This window comes from Paroedura picta, chromosome 3 (assembly GCF_049243985.1).
Source record: "Paroedura picta isolate Pp20150507F chromosome 3, Ppicta_v3.0, whole genome shotgun sequence".
Lineage (NCBI taxonomy): Eukaryota > Metazoa > Chordata > Lepidosauria > Squamata > Gekkonidae > Paroedura > Paroedura picta.
Window position 1 is genome coordinate 131,898,812 of NC_135371.1, and position 20,756 is coordinate 131,919,567.

The following is a 20,756-nucleotide window of genomic DNA, read 5'->3' on the forward strand; positions in this document are numbered from 1 at the left end:
GGCCTTGGTGACTGACATCCAGCTAACATGGAGATCTCTGGCTGGGTCGACATGTCCCATATGGGATGCTACAATTCCCGACTTTTGATGGGGTCCAATTAACAACTTTGGCATCTTTTAGTAGTCTGTGTATGACAGTGAATATCTCTTTACCCATGAAAGTCCAGGCCACAAACTTTCCTGCCAGGTTTTTTATCATCTCAGGCATAGCAACTGGCACTTGACACACTGGCTTTGGACCTAGCCACTATGATCCATACAACTGTCACCTGAATGTGGCTGAAATTAATACATAACCCACAGGGTATAGTTTCTTTAACCCTGAATGACAACTTCCAATCATCTTGGACTAAGGCTGTTCACAAAGGAATCCAAAGTCTGGGCTTCCCCATACACTTATTATCCAAATTAGCTCATGATCAAGCTGCATCATTAGTTAAGCAGCGGATACAAGACAATCAACATCAACTTTGACCTGAGTAAAGCTCCAACTTTTTTGGCCCCAGTTAAAACAAGATATGTTTTGGCCCCTGCCACTTATCTGTCTCAGCTGGTAATAAGTAAACAAAGAAAGGCCTTGCAAGATACTCCATCTTGCTTTACCCTTGCTTTACCCAAGATGCTTTACCTTTGCAAGATGCTCCGTTTTGCCTTCAGCTCTTGTAGGGTTTTTTTTAGAACATTCCACTTACACTGAGACAATGGTTTTGTGGGAGTGGTGAAATTGATACAAGAGAGCATATATTGTTCCACTGCCCTGCTTCTGTAGACATTCGTAGACTTGATTGAACCACTCCTCAAAAAGTTGCCAGAACATTATAATGTAGATCAGTGGTCCCCAACCCCTGGTCTGGAGACCGGTACTGGTCCATAGATCAGTCGGCACCGGGCCGCAGCTCCTCCTTGTCCTCCTCCCCGGCTGCTGCCTTGGGGGCTGCCCTGCCACTCTGCCACTGGCTCACCTTTGGTGCTCTCCAGTGGCCGCCATGGCTGGAGCTCCCCCTTGGCGTGACACTGCGCAGATTCTGCTGGCAGCGCCCCCAGCAGGCAGTGGGAAGTCAGGGGCGCTGGCAGGAAAGCAAGTGGAGAAGGGGCTCAAGTGGGGGCGACGTCCCTCGGCAAAAGACTACCCCCCCGGGCTTCAGTGAAATTGTCAAGTGTTGACCAGTCCCCGGTGATAAAAAGGTTGGGGACCACTGATGTAGATCGAGCAAAGAGGCTGCTAACTTATGAGTCCCCCCAGATGACAACTGAGCTGGCTAAGTTTTGTGCCGCCACCATAAAAATCTGATGCTCTAAAGTAGCATAATTTTAAGTTCTATTTTATGATCTGTTTTAAATTGCATTATATTAAATGACCATATTCTTTTGGTCTTTTATGTATTAACTTCATATAACAATCGTGAGGCTGCGAGGCGGCTGCAGCGAGTGGGAGAAGGCGGCAGGGCCCCTGCTCCCCCACGGCAGCCATCTCCAGCCGCCTCCCGGCCGTTGGAGCAGCCGGGAGAAGGCGGCGCCCCCCCCCCACACATGGCGAGCCATGGCGAGGCTTCTGCCGGCGCGGCGGTGAGAAGGCGGCAGGGCCCTAGCCGGCAACGGGAGCCATCTGTAGGCGGCTCCCAGCCGTTGGAGCGGCTGGGGTGGTGGCGAGGCGAGCTGCTGGCAGTCGTAGGCAGCGGCGGGCCCTCCAGGGCGCACGAGCATGCGGCTGGCGGCTGTATAGTCAGCGAGTGCAGTTAAGCCACGTTGGGCGTTGGCGAGGCGGGCCGCTCACGCTTCGCGGCTCCTGATTGAACCCCTCCGAGTTTTTATCCCGGACAGGTCCCGCCCTAACTCCTCCCCACCAGCCCTTACTATTTTATTTAGTCCGCGGCGCCCGTGGTGCCGCGGGACATTTAAAGATAATCTATCTTGACTTTCCAAAGGCAGGGCAGAATATAAATCCCACAATAAATAAATAAACAAGCAACAAATGAGAAATGCTTTTCAGAGTTGACCGCTGCCACACCCATGCAATTTTAAATTGTGTTAACTTAGTGAAAAAGTAAATACATTTTAAAAATACTGAAGCTCCTGGCTGGTTGCTATACAATTTCTGTTGCACAGTTAATTTACCTCTTTTATGCCAATAAAGGTTTTCTGAATCTGTAGCATAACTGGTTTGTGGCTCTCGGAAATGGCCTTTGTGTTGACTTGGATGTTTACATTTCTTTCCTAATTAACGTGAAACTTGAAAATGTCATGATCTCTTGTGCCAGGACACATTTTCCTTCCTGAAATTCGGCACACTTATTGCACTACGCGTCAACAAATCCCTCTCAAAGAAGGCCAAATACACAATATATTATAAACATTTTTGGCCTTGCTTTGTATTTCTCTTTGTGGCCCTTATCTAGCAGACCTTTTTGGAAGTATATATCCTTAGCCTCAAGGTCTTTAATAAAAATAGACTTCTGAAGTCACTGTCCAGAAAACAGAGGAAGGCAAGCAAAAAGAGCCTCCTTGTCCTCCCAGAGCTACTAATTAACAAACCAAGAAACAATGCCAAATGGAATGTCCTCAATCCCAAGAAAGTACCATAGACATTAAGCCTCTGATCCTACATATACCTTTGAAAGGCATGGTGTAATCCTATACATTTTTATTCAGTTTCATTTAATAACACTGGAATTTTTCTCTAAGTAAACTTGCACAGAATCAGGGGGGCAGAACTAGAATTTGGCTATGTGGTTGAAGTTCTTAACACTTGGCCTAAAAGCAACAGCAATGGGACTTGTGATAAAACAGGATCAGGAGACCAGTAAAGACAAATCTAAAGCAACAGTCAAACTAGAAGAGCCGAAACCAACGGTGCACAAATGCTTTTTCTTTTCCAGTTGTATCTCAGTATGCCCATCCTCAGAATTATAGGAGATTAATTGGTGCTGCTGACACATTACATTCCCTATTCTGTCTGCACAGAGTTACGCTGTTTAACATCCTTCAGCAATTTATGGGAATCATCCAGACTTGATATTTTACACACAATCTTTAGCTTGAAGCTTTCACGGTGTCATAAAATCTTTAAAATTTGGGGAGCTTTTAAGTCATGTTTGTTGATTTAAAACACTGATAGAAATGAATAGATTCCTCCTTAGTACGCTCATTAGTTTTACAACAGCCTGATTATTAAAGATGCCGACAGCAAAGGAAGGCAAAATGTCTAGAGAGATTTTTATCAATGAACATGGCTTAAAAGCTGAAACATCTTAATTGAAGATTATTTTACACTCAGTTTGGCAGACATTATTTGCTGTTATTTTAATTACATTTTATCTTACTCTAAGGAATTCAGGCAATTGGTCTTCACTCTTCCATTTTATTCACACAACCACCCTCTGTAAAAAGTTAGGCTCAGAGAATTAGTTCATGGTCACTTGCAATGCCTTTCTAACAGAATTACATGAAGTCATATGTTGACAAAATCTGCAAGTCAAACAGGAAAACCAGTAGTGTGCAGGAAAGAGATCCATGATACTTTCATCTTGGTGTTACATTTTAACGGATGAGTTTTACTGCCTTGAAGTTTGAGGATCAAGTCAATCAGATACTGAATAGAGCCCCTTCCACGCATGCAGACTCAGCAATCACAAGGGCCACTGCAGACCTGCTCCTGGCATTCTTGGAGGAAATTTTGGCACTATTCCTTTACCAGTCAGGCTTCCATCCTTGCTACATGGTGGAGACAGTAGTGGTCGCCCTGACGGATGTCACCAGCTGGATCAGGGCAGTTCAGCCATCCTCGTAATGTTAGATTAGTCAGCCACATTTGATTTGGTCGACCATATTGACTCACCACCTTGCTGGGGGGGGGGTGAGGGCGGGGAATACAAGGAACAGCCCTACAATGGCTGTGCTTTCTTCAGAATTGGACCCAGAGGGTGCTAGTGGGGAATTATTGCGCCCCTGTCGACTCCTTTATGGGGTCCCCACAGGGGGCAGTGCTTTCCCCCACTCTTTTTAACATCTTTATATGCCCTCTGGCCCAGCTGGTGCGGAACTTCGCCTTCTGTCCCTCACTGGGGTTTATGCTCGGTGGGTAGTAACCTGTTGGTGATTCCTGGCCCTGAGAAGTTCATCTGACTTGACCAGGGCCAGGGCTTTTTCAGTCCTGGTCCCAGCCTGGTGGAATGAGCTCCTGGAAAAACTGTGGGCCCTGCGGGAGCTTCTGGCATTCTGTAGGGCTTGCAAGACAGAGCTCTTCTGCCAGGCCTATGGTTGAGGCTGAGGCTTGGAAGATCAGATGGGCTGCCCAGAAGAGATCACCAGGCCAACCACCGCTGCCAGTGGATTGCCGACACTTAGAGGCCCCTATGGTGCACCAGGAGGCAGCCTTAGTGGATGTGGCGGTTGGTGACTGTTTTGCTGTCAGGGGTATTTTCTAATGGGGTTTTTTATCTTGTAGCCCACTGCGAGATGGCGGTAGGTAAATCAATAAATAAATGGCCCTGGTAAACTTGACCAGATTGTGGTCCAAAAGCTTCTTGAGACCTGAGCTATCACAACTGTACAGCTATGAGCAACTCTGTGAAGCACCTCATAATTTGGTCACATGAGATACTGAAACTTCCAAAGAAACATCAGAGGTCAGTTTCAAAAGTCCTCTCGCTACACAGTCCCATCAGGTTGGAGGACTACCTGCAGTCTCAAATGGAGAAGCAGGAAATTTTCACTGCCACCAGCAACACCTAATAAGAACAATAATGTGCCCTCACTTGTATTTGGCCAGATTGTCACGAGTACCTCTCAGTGTTTCCACTTGTTTCTTCACCCTCAGCTGCTCTGTAGACCAAGAGAGCCAGCTTGCAGTTCTGCATTGCAGCATCTCTAACATTTTAGTATCCTTCTTTATCCAATGATATGCTCATTATACTGAGAACTGGTGTGATGGATTGATGAAGAATTTCAGAAAATGACAGGGGAGTTTGAAGCTCAAATCCCATTCTATAGTAGATAGCTCACGGAGTGATCTTTTAATATTTAAAAACAGCCTGTTTTGTTACCATGAAATTAAGACCTCGATGTAGTGGCTAAGAGCAGCAGCTTCTAATATGAACTGGGTTTGAATCCCGACTCCTCCACATGCAGCCATCTAAGGTGACCTTGGGCTAGTTACAATTCTTTCAGAGCTCTCCCAGCCTCACCTACCTCCCAGGATGTCTACTGTGGGGAGACGAGTCAGTGAAACAGTGAAACGGGGCTGCTCCAGATTTATTTGCTGTCCACAGTGGGATGAAACATTGCAGAAATATGGGATCCTGACGGTGACCGGCAACCACCTATCGGAGGTGCCTTCTGAGCACTACCGTTGCTGGCGCAGTCCGGTCCTCTGAATACACTCAGCAAGATTTGCGTCGCTTTCAGGCATCAGCTCAGCGGTGGATGCGCCTCACCGTTCCGAAGCGCATCTCGGCTACTACCAGCGTTGCATCACGTGCTTCCGGGTTGCCCAGGCCCCGCTGAGCAACTCCGTCGGCAAACCGGAAAGGGTTTGCCGGCGGATCTATGCAAATGAAAGCTGCCTCTCGCTCTGCGATTGGACACGTTGCGTTCTAGCGCAATGCGAGTGGAGCGGCATGGTCGCCTCGAGCGTGTGCTCTGTTTGCGCCGCGCTCAGGATGAATCGCAGCGGGGGCGTCATGTGCTGGAAGCGGGTGTCTGCGTCCCGCTTCTCGCGGCCCAGTGGCTCCCCCACCGGTAAGCGTTGGTCTCTCCCGCCGTGCTTGGGCTGAGCTACAGGGCTGTCGGGGGAGGCGTGGAAGAGGATCCTTTGCTGTGGCCGGAGATGGACTGGTTCCACCGGGGGGGGGGGTATTGAAGAGGAAGCCGGGCTTCGGGGGGACGGACAGTTGTGTTGAAAGACCCCTTTCCGCAGGCGGGAGGTGGGTATCCCTGTCTCCGTGAGGTCCGCTCAAAGGCCGGAAGGTTAGGTGATGCTGAGCTGGTCTGATACCGCAGAAGGCAAAGCAGTGGAAGGTGTGTGGAGGAAGGCGGAGAGTGGAAATGTAGATGTCCTGAAGAGAGGTGGAGGTTTTCAGGCCGTGTGGGACGGGAAGATGCCCGTGGACGAAGGAAGCAAATAAATGCAAATAGGTATCCGTGTTATTCCGTAACAGCACAAAAAATCAGGAATCCAAATAGCTCTAAAGTTGGTTATAGGATCTCACCTCATCTGCATTGTAGGTTTAAGGCAGGGGTATCATAGAATCATAGAATTGGAAGGGGCCATACAGGCCATCTAGTCCAGCCCCCTGCTCAACGCAGGATTAGCCCTAAGCATCCTAAAGCGAATGCTGGCAGGGGCCCCTGGGAATTGTAGTCCATGGACATCTGGAGGGCCGCAGTTTGACTACCCCTGGTTTAAGGCTTGTTGGACCCAAAGGTGGGAGGGGAGATGAGACCAGTTTAAATCAAGATCCAGTATGAAGGTCCAGTGTCTAGAAGTACCATCCTAAAACTACTAACTATGACAGGAACACCTTCTGTGCTAATTGATAACTTTTGTGTTGGGAAAAGGGAAAGTAGCGTGGAGTTACCTTGCATGTGACTCTGTGCTGCTGATGCTTTTGTGGATCCCAATAGTCTGCATCTTAACAGACCCAGCCTGTCCGTAATGTTCTTTTGATCCTGGAGTGGTAAAGCTGAGAAAGAAGTTAACAAGTCTTTTTCAACTGAGTTTGCAAGAGCAGGACACTTGGAAATGTGAGTGTTTACTGGGGATTCACACAGCTCTATCAAATCAGGATGATGAACTCCTGCCGCACATATGCGTGCAGAGTTAGGGCTTCCATCGATCAGGGCTCGAGTCCACTTAGCTTTGTTAAAATTTTGGGCAAAACATAGGAAAAACACTACCAATTCAATATTCAAGCAATGTTTTGAACTAACCTTGAATACTGAACCTTTCCGACTTGCCAGTTATGATAAAATACAATCACGGTATTCCATCCCAGATGATTTATTAAGAGCACAAGTTGATGGGTCTAATCTGAGAGACTGGATCTTTAATTCTGATGCCATACTGGATAGACAAACAATAATGAAATCTAACTTTTCTCCTTTGTTTAAACTATTCAAAACAGTCCATCTCAGATCAGACTATTTAGTAACCATCTCTGTACAAAAACTTCGAATGGCGTTTGCTCATTTACGCTTTCAAGTTATGCCATCAGCCCTACTCTCAGGCCGTTTTTCCGGTGTACCTTTTGCCCTTCGCCTATGTATTTGTGGAGAACCTGCTGTTGAAGACCTTTATCATTATGTTTTGGATTGCCCACTATACTTGGAGCCAAGAACCAAATATATTGAGAAATGTTTGAGTGGCCAGAACTTCCCTATGAATTTGGACAAAATAGCCTTTTTATTATCAGATACCAACCCCCTAATTAGTTATAATGTTTCCCTATTTGCATTAGCTGCAAGGAAAATTCGAGCCAAACTTATGCCACCAGAGAGCTAGAAACCTGAATTCTTATTGTCTTTTATTATCTATGGACTACCGCATGTATTGTTCTAATTCTTTTACTGTTTTTATATCAACTGATATGATATTGATTGCATTGCATTGTAATGGCCTATGGCTGGAAACAATAAAGTCTTATGTATGTACCTTGCATGTGCAACAGCAGAAGTTTGGAACTGTGTCCTGCTATTTAAAAAAACTTTGTGAACCACTGCCAGAGGACGTAGAATCCAGTATGGTCTCTACAGGTTGGAAAACGGGATTTTCATGCAGCCACTGTGCGTAGCAAGATTCTAATCCCATTCCTATTTCTTATACTTTACATTTAAAGGACTGATCCAAAATTATGGGAAATTTTCATGTAGATACATGTTAGATTTGCGCCTGTGCATTATACAGCACAATACCCAAACTATTCTTTAAGTAATGTTTGCCCTGTAGGGAAACTGATGATCATGTGAGTTTGGTTTAATGTTGCCACAGTTGTGCATAGTGTGGCTGGACTAGGTAACCTTTCTCTGGAGCCTGCTTACATAGGTGAAATTTCTGTGCTGTGCATCCACTTCCATGTGAATGATTAAAGCATCAATTCAGGTGTGCTTTTTAAAAGCTGTGTAGAAGGGTACATCCAGGAATGGGATACTGCACGGCTTAATTAGATGTAGTCAAGTTAGGATACAAAATTTTAGTCATTGGTTCCTTTTGAAAAGCTGTAGGAACACAGAGGTTTTTTTCAGATACCACTTCCAGAAACTTCAGAAGTCTTGGGTCAGTTATAAGTCACCCCTAAAGACCCACCAAGGCTATCATTGTAAGATTCTACTTGGCATTAGCTGTCTCTTTTGGTTTGTGTACACATATCCTATGCGTATTGTGTGAGGAAGGCGTCTGTTTTCTCAGTATATATAATAACAACTGTTGGTCTTCCTGAGTGGCCATGAAAATGCACTGGAAAATATTGTGATACTTTATGCCACTCTATAGAATGTAGAATAAGCCTGTACGGTGCTGTTGAGAGGACACCTTGGAAGAACACAATCTGTCAAAGTTCCACAGGCCCTGCAAAACATCACTCTCCCACAAGGCCTGCAGTTAAGGCCATGGCTGTCTGGAGTTATACGGGCCTCTCCCCTTCACCTTACTCTCCGCATTATTTTGGACCATGTCCTGTATTATGTCATCCCAGTCCAGGCAACTTAAAGAGGGTGTTTCCATCAGGCCAGGAAACAAAACCTTTGGATACTGACCTCCCTGCCTGAAAACCCATCCGCAGACAGAAAATCCCTCCAAGCTCTGCTCAACCCTGTCAGAATAAATAAGAGGAGACGGGTTTTATGTGTAAAGGTTTTATTATTAAGAATAGTTGTTGTTAACTTCCCTGAGCTAGGTAGGACAAGATTTAGAAATAACATTATTATTATTAGGGTAGGGAAGGGTTTTTAACTGTGCTTTTATTGTAAACTGCCCTGAGCCCGCTAGCGGTATAGGAAGTATAGCTGTGTGCATGCTCACCCATGGCCCCTCTCTTTCCCACCCCCTCCAGGCCCATCATTGGCCATTTGTAGGTTGAGATGACCATATATGGTAATATCCCCTGATAAATATTTAACAGTTTTTTTTAAATATCAAAATAATTAACTTCTACCCACTCAAGAAACCTTTCTAGGTCAAGGACCCCCCGGTTTCACAAAACTCTGGTTAAGAAAGGCTGCTCTAATGCATCCCAGGGGCTACCTGTAAATCATGCATTCCTGTGGACACAGTGACAAAACCAATTCATTTCATGGGCCATTCTGTGTAATTTGTTTCAGTATTCCCTGCTGTATATGGTGGCTACACAGTCTGTAGGTAGAAGGATGTAGAAACAGAGGTTATCAAGGAAACAGATAAACCTGATTTTTAAAAGGTGACAGCTCTTCACTAGGGCCTATTCTGCACCCATAGGATAATGCACTTTCAGTGCACTTTAGAAGTAGATTTTCATATTTTGCACAGGAAAATCCAGCTGCCAAAGCACATTGAAAGTGCATTATCCTATGTGTGCAAAATGGGCCCAGGAGAATCTGTCAGACAGATAAATTGTATGTCAGGGTCTTTGGCATGGTATCTGATGGCACCATGGCACCTTCCAGCACCTTTTGTGGGGTCTTTTTGAAAGTGAGTGGGACTAGGTAGGGTTTTTTTCCAGCAAGGATTCATCTTGGCCAGTGGTGATCTGATGGAATGTGCATATTTTTTAAAAAGTTTCATCAGCTGCTGACAACATAGTAAAAGGGTCTTCACTGTACAACTTAAGGTAAGCCATGGCAGCTGATTTGTGGCTGGCTCCACATTCTGTGGCAGCGGGCCACCCTGTGTCAGAATTACAAAGGGTCCATAAGTTTAGAATGGTTGGAGATCCCTGCTAGAGGTTGATCTAATGTGTTTAAAAAGTAAGATGTACAATTATTTACTGGTTTAAAAACCCACAATTGTATTGAAATGCTAGTAATAAAAAGCACTTATTCACTCCCGTTCAGCCTGTTTGCCCCTGTCTACACTATCATGATATAGTGTTTTATGCCACTCAGTGGTTTCTGCAAGGAATTCTGGAAAATGTAGTTTGGTGAGGTGCAGAAAATGCTGTTAAAGCTCCCTAGCCCTCTTATCACAAACATGCAAACCCCAGAGTCCCATACAAAGCAGAATGACTATGAAAACTGTTTACATCTGTAGTATGGATCTGCCTATAGCCAAAGAGCTGTTTGATCCCCTCATCTCTGCATGAACAGCTGTTATTCCCTCTTATCCTCCCAGATGCTCTTTCCCTTTGGTCTGTGTTAATTCAAACTGTTGCTGAGGGAACTATGCCAAAGAGAAAGGGAGAGAGAGGATTAAAGAGCCCTTTCCTTGTGCCTTGGCTGAAGAAAGAATGGCTGAGATACAGAAAGGGAGGAAATCCTGGGGACTATGTGCCGTGGCAAGGCAAAAAGCTGCTGGAGCCAGGCTTGGACTCCCAGGTGACCAGTTCTAAGTATGCAGAATCTTTTTCCGGCCGCGTAGAGTCACCAATTGCATCCTTCGTTTAACTTGTTACAAAACAGGATTCAATAAATGTTTGGAAGCTAAAAGTTGATAAATGTTTGGAAGCTAAACGACCCTTTTGTTTTCGCGGCATCACTACTGTTTAATGCCAGAAATCGAGAGTGCTTGATGGAGGATGACTTCCCATTACTCTTCTGTTGTTTGACATTCTTCTCTAAGGCATCTATTATTGGCAATTCTGGAAACAGAGTGCGAGGCTAGACAGACCATTGATCTAACCAAGTCAAGCAGCACTTGTGAGTGACTGGTGAAAATGACAAGGATGGCTTGAGTAAAACTAGGCTTCAGTACGTCATCTTAATTCCCATCTTCTCATCCCCTTTGTACTCTGAAGTGTAAAACTTCTCAATGACAGCCTGTTTTCAGACCAACAAGGCCTTGGCAATCACCTCTCGACCTTCAGCTCTCTGATTAACTCAGCCATGTTCACTATCAGTGATCTCTGATCTCTGCCTCTTTGTGCTGTCGTGAATGAAAGATTTCAGATGGCATTGTTGCAAGGGTCACTGTATAGCCAATGGAACTGAGATTACAGGCATGGCTGCTGACATAAATAGCACCGTTGCCAGGGACGGCTTTGATAATAAGTTACAGCCACACAACGATGCTGCTGATACCAAAATAGATTCTGTGACCCCAGATGTTGGGGGGGGGAATTACGGTTCACCAATTATTTTTTATCATGTTAATGCTCAGAAATAAATATCCTTATGCACTGAGGTTCTATAAAGGAGTTTGGATTCTTTCCATTTCCTTTCATCAATTTGTGGGCTTTCTGGACCCAAGACTGTACTAGTAAATGCTGATAGGAAGGTTGGATCTAATGCTATTACTTCATCCGTGCAAAAGACAGCTGACTACCTTAACTATCAAGCAGAGCAGAAAAACCGTTCTTAAGCATCTTCAGAATCAGTTTTGGTGAATACTTCACACATGTGCAGCAGATCTTTAGTTCTTTGGCAATTGGGAACTTGAGTCTTGTTGATAAACATCAGATCAGATCATAGCTCAGTGCTGCAAATCTCTACTGGCCTGTTAGTGGAGGATGACAGTGTATGTATGACACTTCCTTTTTGGCAGGAAGTGACATATACATACACCTCATGGGAAAGTTGCAGGAAGCTGCAGCTGCATTTGATATGAAGATCCCCCTCTCCCCTCCAATTGTGGAACAGCTTCTTTTATGTAACTTTTCTGGTTTCATGCAATTTTGTTCTCAGGTGTCAAGAGGCTTCTTTCCACAAATGAGCTGATACCTCGGATATGCATAGTAGGCAGTGGCCCCGCTGGATTTTACACGGCCCAGCATCTCCTGAAGGTAACATATGAATGGAGGCACTTAAGGGAGGCACTTAAGGGCTATGCACTCATTTAATATGTACCTCAAAAGATTCTGCACGGGACTTGAATGGAAAAAGATCACCAGGATTTCTGCTGATGTATGCATAATTACAATTAGAATGAGACTCAAAGACCGTATGCATATGTACAGTAGTGGTGCCACTGGATTTTTCCTTCCGGCAGCAGCCTCTTGCTCTCATGGGATGATGTTCCATGGGATCTTGGGCTGGGGGTGGGGAAGGGGACCCTACAGATGATGTGAGGGGCTGATGCCGGAAGGGGCAGAATGTGATAAAAATTCGGAATATGCCATACCATGTATATACATTTAGGTTTACAGGTATGTTAACACAAAGCAAAATGAGAGCAATTATTTTGTCCACATTTTGTTCAAGGTTAGGAATCTAGAAACCAGTTCACTGGAAGGAGGCCCAAAGACCTGAATGTTCTAGTCAAAGGAAGAATGATGTTGTCGCTTCTGTGTCCTGGTTGTGCTTTTGTTTTTGAATTTCTCCTATGCAGTGATAAGTCTCGAAAGAGACACGATGACACAGTTATCACTCCCACTGGAGCCACAGCTTTGGACTTATCTTCTTTCCAGCATTGTGCCTGCTAACTGAAGTGGCTGTTCTACTATGATTTGATATCTTCCAAGGCTAACATTGGCATTCAAAATAAATTCCGGGACTGAGCATTCCTTCTGGAATTCCTGAGCCAAGAATATACAGAAAAATAGCTTTTTGGGATTGTTACCATAATTTTTCAGAATGGTTACACTAATCTTGGATTCTTAGATTCTTGGATTCTTGCACAAAACACCACCATGAAAAATCTGTGTATCTTTTCACATTCAGATGTTTACCCTCAGCAGTGGACATCTTATTTTTCTTTGATTCTTTGCGTTTACAAAGCATTGCCCTGGGAAAGGCAGCTCCAGGCTGGTGCAAGCCACCCATGGGACTGTGGCAGGGCTGCAGTTCTAGCTTGCTTCTTTCCTTTCCTCCCTCCTTTGCAGGGTTGGACCTTTCTTTGCCAGTATAATGACTGGAGGCATCATAATCAGGGGCCCTTAGAAGTGGACTTTCAGGATCAGTTAAGCCCAGCTTCCAGGAGTATCAAACAAGAAAGGAGTACAGGCCTGATTGTGCTTGGGAATGGGAAGTGTGAGAGAAAAGAAAATATGCTGCCCCACATATATAGAATCATAGAATCATAGAGTTGGAAGGGGCCATACAGGCCATCTAGTCCAACCCCCTGCTCTACGCAGGATCAGCCCTAAGCATCCTAAAGATTCCAAGAAAAGTGTGTATCCAACCTTTGCTTGAAGACTGCCAGTGCAGGGGAGCTCAATACCTCCTTAGGCAGCCTATTCCACTGCTGAACTACTCTGACTGTGATAATTTTTTTCCTGATATCAAGTCTATATCGTTGTACTTGTAGTTTAAACCCATTACTGCGTGTCCTTTCCTCTGCAGCCAGTGGGAACAGCATCCTGCCCCCCTCCAAGTGACAACCTTTCAAATACTTAAAGAGGGCTATCATGTCCCCTCTCAACCTCCTTTTCTCCAGGCTGAACATTCCCAAGTCCCTCAACCTATCTTCATAGGGCTTGGTCCCTTGGCCCCAGATCATCTTCGTCGCTCTCCTCTGTACCCTTTCAATTTTATCTACGTCCTTCTTGAAGTGAGGCCTCCAGAACTGCACGCAGTACTCCAGGTGTGGTCTGACCAGTGCCGTATACAATGGGACTATATAAATATAGTCTAGGCGTTTGCACACACAAAAAAATTCATACCGTTTTCAGATATGGCCTGAATTGATTTGGGCCAAATCCAAAAAAATGAAGGGTCATATGCGTGTTTTGATTTGGCCAAATCTGAAAAATTTTGTAGGGTTTCTGTGCACATGCTCCCCCTCTTCCAGAAAGCAGAGAATATCTCTGCTCCCTTGGGGGCGGGGGGGGGGAGAGTGCCCACCAAACAGCTGATAATGACAGACACACTGTGCCCTTTAGCAGACCTGCTTGCAAAGGCATGGGGAGACATTTAAAGGCCACAGCACACCTAAGCTGTTTGGTATACCAAGCCCTTTAAGTGCCTCCCCATGTCTTTGCAGGCAACTAGCATGTCAGATGCTTTGGAGGCTCTAGCAAGAAAGTTTATGATCAAATTTGGAAGATAATATAATTGGGGGGAGTACTACTGCTTACGTTTTCCAGTGGATAGGATACCTTTAAATTGGAATCTATATTTTTTGTTCTTTTTGATCATCAAAGCTGTTTATTGGCTGTAAATGGGGGAAATGCTATTACTGTTACAATAGCTCAGTTAGAACTGTGGGTCTGTTCAGTGGCACCTCTAACTTTCAGAAAGGCGCTTTGTGCAATTTGTCTCTTGCCAATCTGGGAGCAGGGTTGTGAAGGTTTGCAAAGCCCTCTTAGGTCTTCAGATGACATTTATAGAAGGGACTACTGCATTCTTGCAAGCTGAGGAAATGCCCATTCTTGGGGATGTGCTGATTTTTTTTGTCCCCCTCCCCTCAATTTCATTTCAAAAGCTTTACTTGTTCTTCTGTTGATTTCTGCGGCAGATATGTTAACAACTTTGTTTTCTATTAAATAGGGATGAGGTTCTACCTTTTCCTGCATTGGACTGTTCCAGCGAATTTCAGATGACTGGGAGAGAAGCTCCCAGTTTTGTAGGCAGTTAAATTTTTGAATTGCAGAGCTGGTAGAGAGATGTAGTACCACCAGAAAGCAGGTAGTGTTACAGGGCAGACAGAGAGGGGCATTTGGCACCCAGTACAAAGCAGACCAAGCTGTGTAGCAGGCACAGAGGCTGGCATTTGGTGCAGAGGAAGGCTTTTGGTGACTCAGGGAAGGCAGCATAGTATAGCAGAATTGTTGTAGGGGCTTACATTGTTCTGAAAATCTGTGATTCTTTGGGAAAAACAGATTTCAGGATATTAATGCTTAATGGAAATTGCTTTAAATGTGCATGCAATGCACTAAGTGATCCCCTTGTAGACAGACAAGCTGAACTATTAATACTGGCACACTCAGTATGAGTGATGCACAAAGAATGCGTGCCCATGCAGCAAATAATCATAACTACACATGAGACAGTGGCCCTTAAGAGGGCAAACCTGTGGAAAGTCCGTGGGCTTAGACTGGACTTACTGCCTATTCCCAGGCAGAGTACAGAACTAACGGACGCACTAGGGATAAAACGAAAGAGAAAGCCAATGAAGGAGAAACCGCATCCTAGCAGAAAGATTAAGCCAACAGAATAAAGTTTGAGTCCAGTGGCACCTTTAAGATCAACAAAGTTTTATTCAAGATATATAAGTTTTCATGTGCATGTCTTCAAATCAAGGTGGACTGGAACTTTGTTCTGTGGCTTCTGACCAGCGTAACTATGTGCCAGAGTAAATCAGTGACATTTCCCTCATGTAAAGGTCAGTTACATAATAGCTATGAAATTTGCAAAGTTCAGGAACATATAGTAATGGGGCATGTTGGTGAGAGTGTTTCTAGCACAGGCAAAATAACTGCAAAGATTTCTGCTTGCACAGAATAGAGAAAATCCTCTCCTAACCAACTATGACTGGTCAGTCTTTCTGCAGTGCCCCTGGCCACTCATTGGAAAGAAGGCCTGTCATGTTGACTCCCTCACCAGGAGTCTGAACTCTATTAAACTCGACAGTCTGGAGCCAGTATAACAAAAATTAATGTCACTTTCCCCATTTGCTTTTGCTATGACAACCAAAAAGGTATTTTCATTTTTACAAATGGAAATCTATATTTTATATCACACATATCAAGTGCTGCGAAGCCTTTTGAAGTGTTTTGGCTTTGGAAGACCCCTGGGAATTGTAGTTCTGTGGGAATGCTAGCTAGTAGTCCCTGGTCCTTTCCTTGAACTGTGGTTCCCAGGATGTCCTCAGGTGGAAGCACCAGAGGTGTTTCAAACTGGATTAAATGAATGTTGAAACTTTTTGCCTACTTCTTTCAGCTAAAAGATCTCAATCACCAGATGAAGGTAGATGGGCATCTAATACATTCTTAGGTCACAAGAGAAGTCTCTCTAGGGATCAATAGAATTCAACCTATTGGAACTTTACCTCTGATCTGGATAGCCCAGGCTAGCCCAATTTTGTCAGATCGTGGAAGCTAAGCAGGGCCAGCCCTGGATTGCATTTGGATGGGAGACCTCCAAGGAACACCAGGGTGGCGATGTGGAAGCAGGAAATGGGAAACCACCTCTGATCGTATCTTGCCTTGAAAATCCTACAGCGGTGCTCCCCAACCACTGCGGTGGGGGAGGAAGGAAGCATGGGCACCAGTGCGCCAGCAGGCGTGCCTCCTTACCCCCCCCCCCGGTGGCATGTGCTTGCTGCACTGGGAGCGACTGGTCACCTCCCAGCACAGTGAGTGTCACACTGTTGGGGGGGGGGGGGAGGCGCGCCTGCTGGTTGGGGAACTTTGCTGACACTTATATCTGCGTTAGTCTTGTTCCTTTAGTTACATGTGCCTCCCACCAAAAAAGAACCCTTGGTTTTCTTCCCAGTTAGACTTTGGCTGTTGTGACCAGCCTTTCAGTAAGTATTTATTTGCTATAAATATTTATCGGCACCATATTAAAGTCTGTGAGCTATTTAGAGGGTTCACACGAACCTGGCAATTAATTAGGACTTATTTTAGTTGTCTTTTTTCCCCTCAATGTTTGCTGAGTCATCAGTACTTGCCTCTACTCTAATTTTTCTTTGTCTAATCATGCTGGAATTAGCCTTCTAGCTTCATGCCCCAATGCCATTTTGTCTTCTGTCGCTGGAAGTGTCACCTTGCTTTTCTTGAGATAATTATCTAGGAGAACAAAGTACTTTAATATGGGGGACTGGGGGCTGGTCCTGTACAACAATCCATAATTCCTGCCCGTGTTGTGTGCCTGTCCCACTTGCTTCCTAATTGAATTCAGCAGTAAAATCGATTACAATTTAAAGGTGAGGGCTGCGGTCAGACTTTGCAGGTACAATGGTTGCCTCATCCTTGTTCATAATCTTAAGAACCATAGCAGTATGATAAGGAAATATTTCCTTGCATTGAATTTTTTATGTTCATGCTTTGGCTAGGCAGGAGGGCTGTATTTGCAGTGACATTAGTCCAGGGCTAGCTGGAATTTTTGCTCCTTGGCCATTGACTGCCCTGAAATGGAAATGAGGAGAACAATGCAAGCCAATTTGGATTTCTAATCGGGAGAAAGGCAAGGCATAAGTGAACAAATTAAATGCATAGATCCTTATCCATTTTTGTTCCTCTATATATTTATGAAACAGCCTACGGGGTGGGACGTGTCTGGCTGTCCAAGTTGGAATAGGGCCAATCAGGGTACAGCCAGCTTTGCCCTGATTGGCCCTGCCCCTGCAGCTCCCGCCCTTCATCCCTGGACTCTAGCCTCTTTGCTCTCACATGCCTCAGTGCCTGGAGCCAGCAGCCCTGGGCAAAGGATCATGGTGGAGGGCCTCTTGGCTTGCTAGGCTGGGTCTGCTGACGAGGGCCTCCAGGCCTGCTGAGTGCTTGTTAGGGACTGCTAAGGAGCTGACTAGCTGTCCAGCCCTCTCCCGCCCCACTTGATCTAGCTGCGAGCTATGGCCCAAAGCCACCTTAAGCTGCCTAGCCAGGGGCCAGGGGAGGGGACCCCTTCAAGGCCCGTTCTTAGGAACGGGCTTTGAAGCTAGTAAATAGTATAATGGAAATAGGAATTGCACCAATATTCCACAAATATATAGCAATTTCAGTGAAACACCCCCCCTCGTTTTTGTTTGTTTTGTCACCTTTGCTGTTTTATGTGCTAATGAAACGGAACTTCCTCTTCCTCAGCACCACAAGCTGGCTCAGGTGGACATTTATGAGAAGTTACCAGTTCCCTTCGGCCTTGTTCGTTTTGGAGTGGCTCCAGATCATCCAGAAGTCAAGGTTAGTTCTGAACTCAGATCAGTAGAGGATGGAGCGTAGCGTGAGAAGACCTGAGATTTGGAAATGATTCTTGTGGTTTTGAACACAATTGGCTATTTGAACCTCTAACTTCAGTCCCTAAAGCCTATTCTTTTATTCTTCCAGGAAGGGAATGTTGGAGCCTTGGCATAAGAGCCAGTGTGGCACACGGGCTTGAACTCGAGGGTTTGCCTGTCAGGAACCAAATCCTTGTCCCAGCTGTAGGTTTTGATGGTCAAATCCCACACTCTCAGCATCTTTGCCCTTTTGGAGTTGTGGTTGGGTCAAAATGCTGCTCTGATTTCCTCAAAGGAAGAGTGAAATAAATGATTAGGTAGCATGCAGTAGGGAAGATTCAGTGCTGAAAAGGGAGTGGTCTTGCCTGGAGGGGTTCTTGTTAATAAACCCTAGGAAAGCTGCCCCCTTGCTAAGCCATTAGGCCTGGCTGCAGTGGTTGAAGATCTTTGGCTCTCCTTTCTCTTAAGTCGTTGCCCTGGTTTATTCTCTGAGTCCTTCCTAGGGAGCAATGCTGATGCCACAGCTACAAAGGCCATGTAAATATTGTGTGGAAACTAAAAAAAAACCCCAAAGGGTCTTCAGATGAGAGAAGCATTAACTAAAAAGGCTATTGTGAACACACCTGTCCAGCAGGTTTCCTTTTGGGGGGGGGGGGCGAGGTTAGAGCTGGGTCCTTCTGCTTTTTACTAGAAGGAGTCTCAAGGTAGCTTAGGTTGCCTACCTTTCCCCTCCCCACAACAGACACCCCATGAAGTAGGTGGGACTGAGAGAGTGCTGAGAGAACTGTGCCTGGCTCAAGGTCACCCAGCTGGCTGCATGTGGGAATCAAACCCAATTCTTCTGATTAGAAGCCACTACTTTTAACCACCACACCAAGCTGGCTCTTAGGTTTATCTTTGCGCCAGGCTTTTTGATTTCGCAAGGCCTTTATCAAGCTCAAAAGGTAATCAACCGGTAATATGTGCTACCAGATTTTGGAGGGATAAACCTGATGTCAGAACAAGGTCATCGCTCCTTTGCCTTCATGATATCCTGTAAATAAAAATCCCTCAGTGGGTGACTTTCCACTGTTTTTCCTTGAGGTGAATCTAATATTGTAAAGCAACTGAAATGCTACTGGTAACTGTATGTTACTGGGGGAGCGGGGATGGATATACCCTTTTTGTTACGCACATTGGCCTGGAGCCCTGCCATTGATAAAAGTGTTACTTTAAAATGAGCTATTCATAGTTGGCAGATAAGAGTCTTGTGAGAAGCAGCCTGAATCAGAGACTGAGATGCTGGCTTAGATGCTACAAGGGCATCGAGGATCTGTTCTCCTCCTTAGCCCTTGCAGCTGTGTACTGTGGGAAGAGAAGAATTGCTTTTAAGACAGAGCATCTTTTGGCCTCTCCCAACAGAATGTCATCAACACGTTTACTCAGACAGCACGCTCTGATCGCTGTGCCTATTATGGGAATGTGACTGTGGGGAAGGATATCACTGTGAAGGAACTGCACCAGGCTTATCATGCGGTGATCTTGGTGAGTTTGCTTTTCTGTGTTTGGTCATATGGAAGAGCCAGAGAGAATTTGAGGTGGTGGGAAACAGTCTACACTTAGAATATGCAAAACCCACGTTTCTTGGATCACATATGCTTCTCGCAGCATCTGGGGCCAGGTTCCCATTTTTCTCCGTGGGATTGGGCCCATGAAGGGATTGTGTCGCAGTGGGGTGGGCTAAAATATATAGCTGGTACAAGTGAGTACTGCTTTGCTTTTGAATACTTCTGACAGCTGGGGAGTGGGTAGCCCCACCCCCAAGAAACCCCATTACCTGGGTCAGAAAGCAGGCTTGCTGAAAGCAAGGAGGAGGCATTGCATGCTGCAGGAACCTGCCATTTCCTCTTCACAACTTTGCTGTTTAAAAAGAACAGCAAAGTATCCAACCTCATTAGTTTGTATATTGTTGGATAATATATTGGAAAATCCTGTCCCATCCCAAACATTCTCGTTGGCTTCTGTTTGAATTGGTCTCCTTTGCTTTAGTTTACATATTAAATATAAATTTGTGAATTGTGTCTGCAAGCTTATATTGATTATCAATGCTGTGCAGAATGGTGGTCCAACACATTTCTCATATTTGCCAAACGTTGACCTTTTTTATACCTACCTGTTTTAGTCTGCTGTTTCTCTTGGTGGCATTTTTTAAAACGTGAAGCCTGTTCCTGGGAATAGTGACTGTAGCCAAGAAGACCGCTTTTCTCAACTTTGTTACCATTGCAAGACCCATAAAATGTTCTTCAGGCTTCGAGAAACCCCAGAAATTGTGCAATCATGCAGAATATGGTTGGGAAGCATAGCTGTATACACGCCCACCTGGGGCCCCTCCCCTTCCCACCCCCTCCAGGCCCATTGCTGGCCATTTTGGGAGCGGGGGTTAGGTCCACATGACTACTTATGGTTATAGCACTCAATAAATGTTTAACAAATTTAAAATATATATAATTAATTAACTCCCACCCATTCGAGAAACCCTTCCAGGGCCATCAAGCAACCCCAGGGTTTCACAAAACCCTGGCTGAAAAACCTGCAGTAAGAGGTAATACAGTGAGTGTGATGTCACAATGCTACATACCCTGCCAAATTTCCCTACACAACTGTGTTGCTGAAGGCAGATGAAGTCAATTGAGAAAGAGGCTATGCCTCCATCATGCCATTGTTTACACAGAGTGGGTGCTGGGAAGGGGGAGGAGCAGCTACCTGGTCTGTTAGCCAAGAGAGTATGGAAGAAGCACTTCTGTTGACAAGGATCGCCTCTACCTATAAAGTCCAGCCTGCT

General features: G+C 45.2%; 1 protein-coding gene across 3 annotated transcripts in view; it reads left to right on the forward strand.

Moving 5' to 3' along the window:
- The first annotated feature begins 5,525 nt into the window (after window positions 1–5,525).
- Window positions 5,526–20,756, forward strand: part of FDXR (ferredoxin reductase) — a 33,118-nt gene continuing 17,887 nt past the window's right edge. Inside the window, exons 1-5 of one of the 3 annotated variants that reach the window (XM_077327885.1) lie at window positions 5,609–5,736; window positions 7,665–7,779; window positions 11,806–11,903; window positions 17,805–17,900; window positions 19,337–19,459. In XM_077327885.1, the coding sequence (XP_077184000.1) occupies window positions 7,737–7,779; window positions 11,806–11,903; window positions 17,805–17,900; window positions 19,337–19,459 (360 nt within the window). In that variant the 5' untranslated portion in view covers window positions 5,609–5,736; window positions 7,665–7,736. Of the gene's footprint in view, window positions 5,737–5,907; window positions 6,016–7,664; window positions 7,780–11,805; window positions 11,904–17,804; window positions 17,901–19,336; window positions 19,460–20,756 lie in introns of those variants that run through there. The other 2 variants (XM_077327884.1, XM_077327887.1) reach the window with 2 other exon arrangements.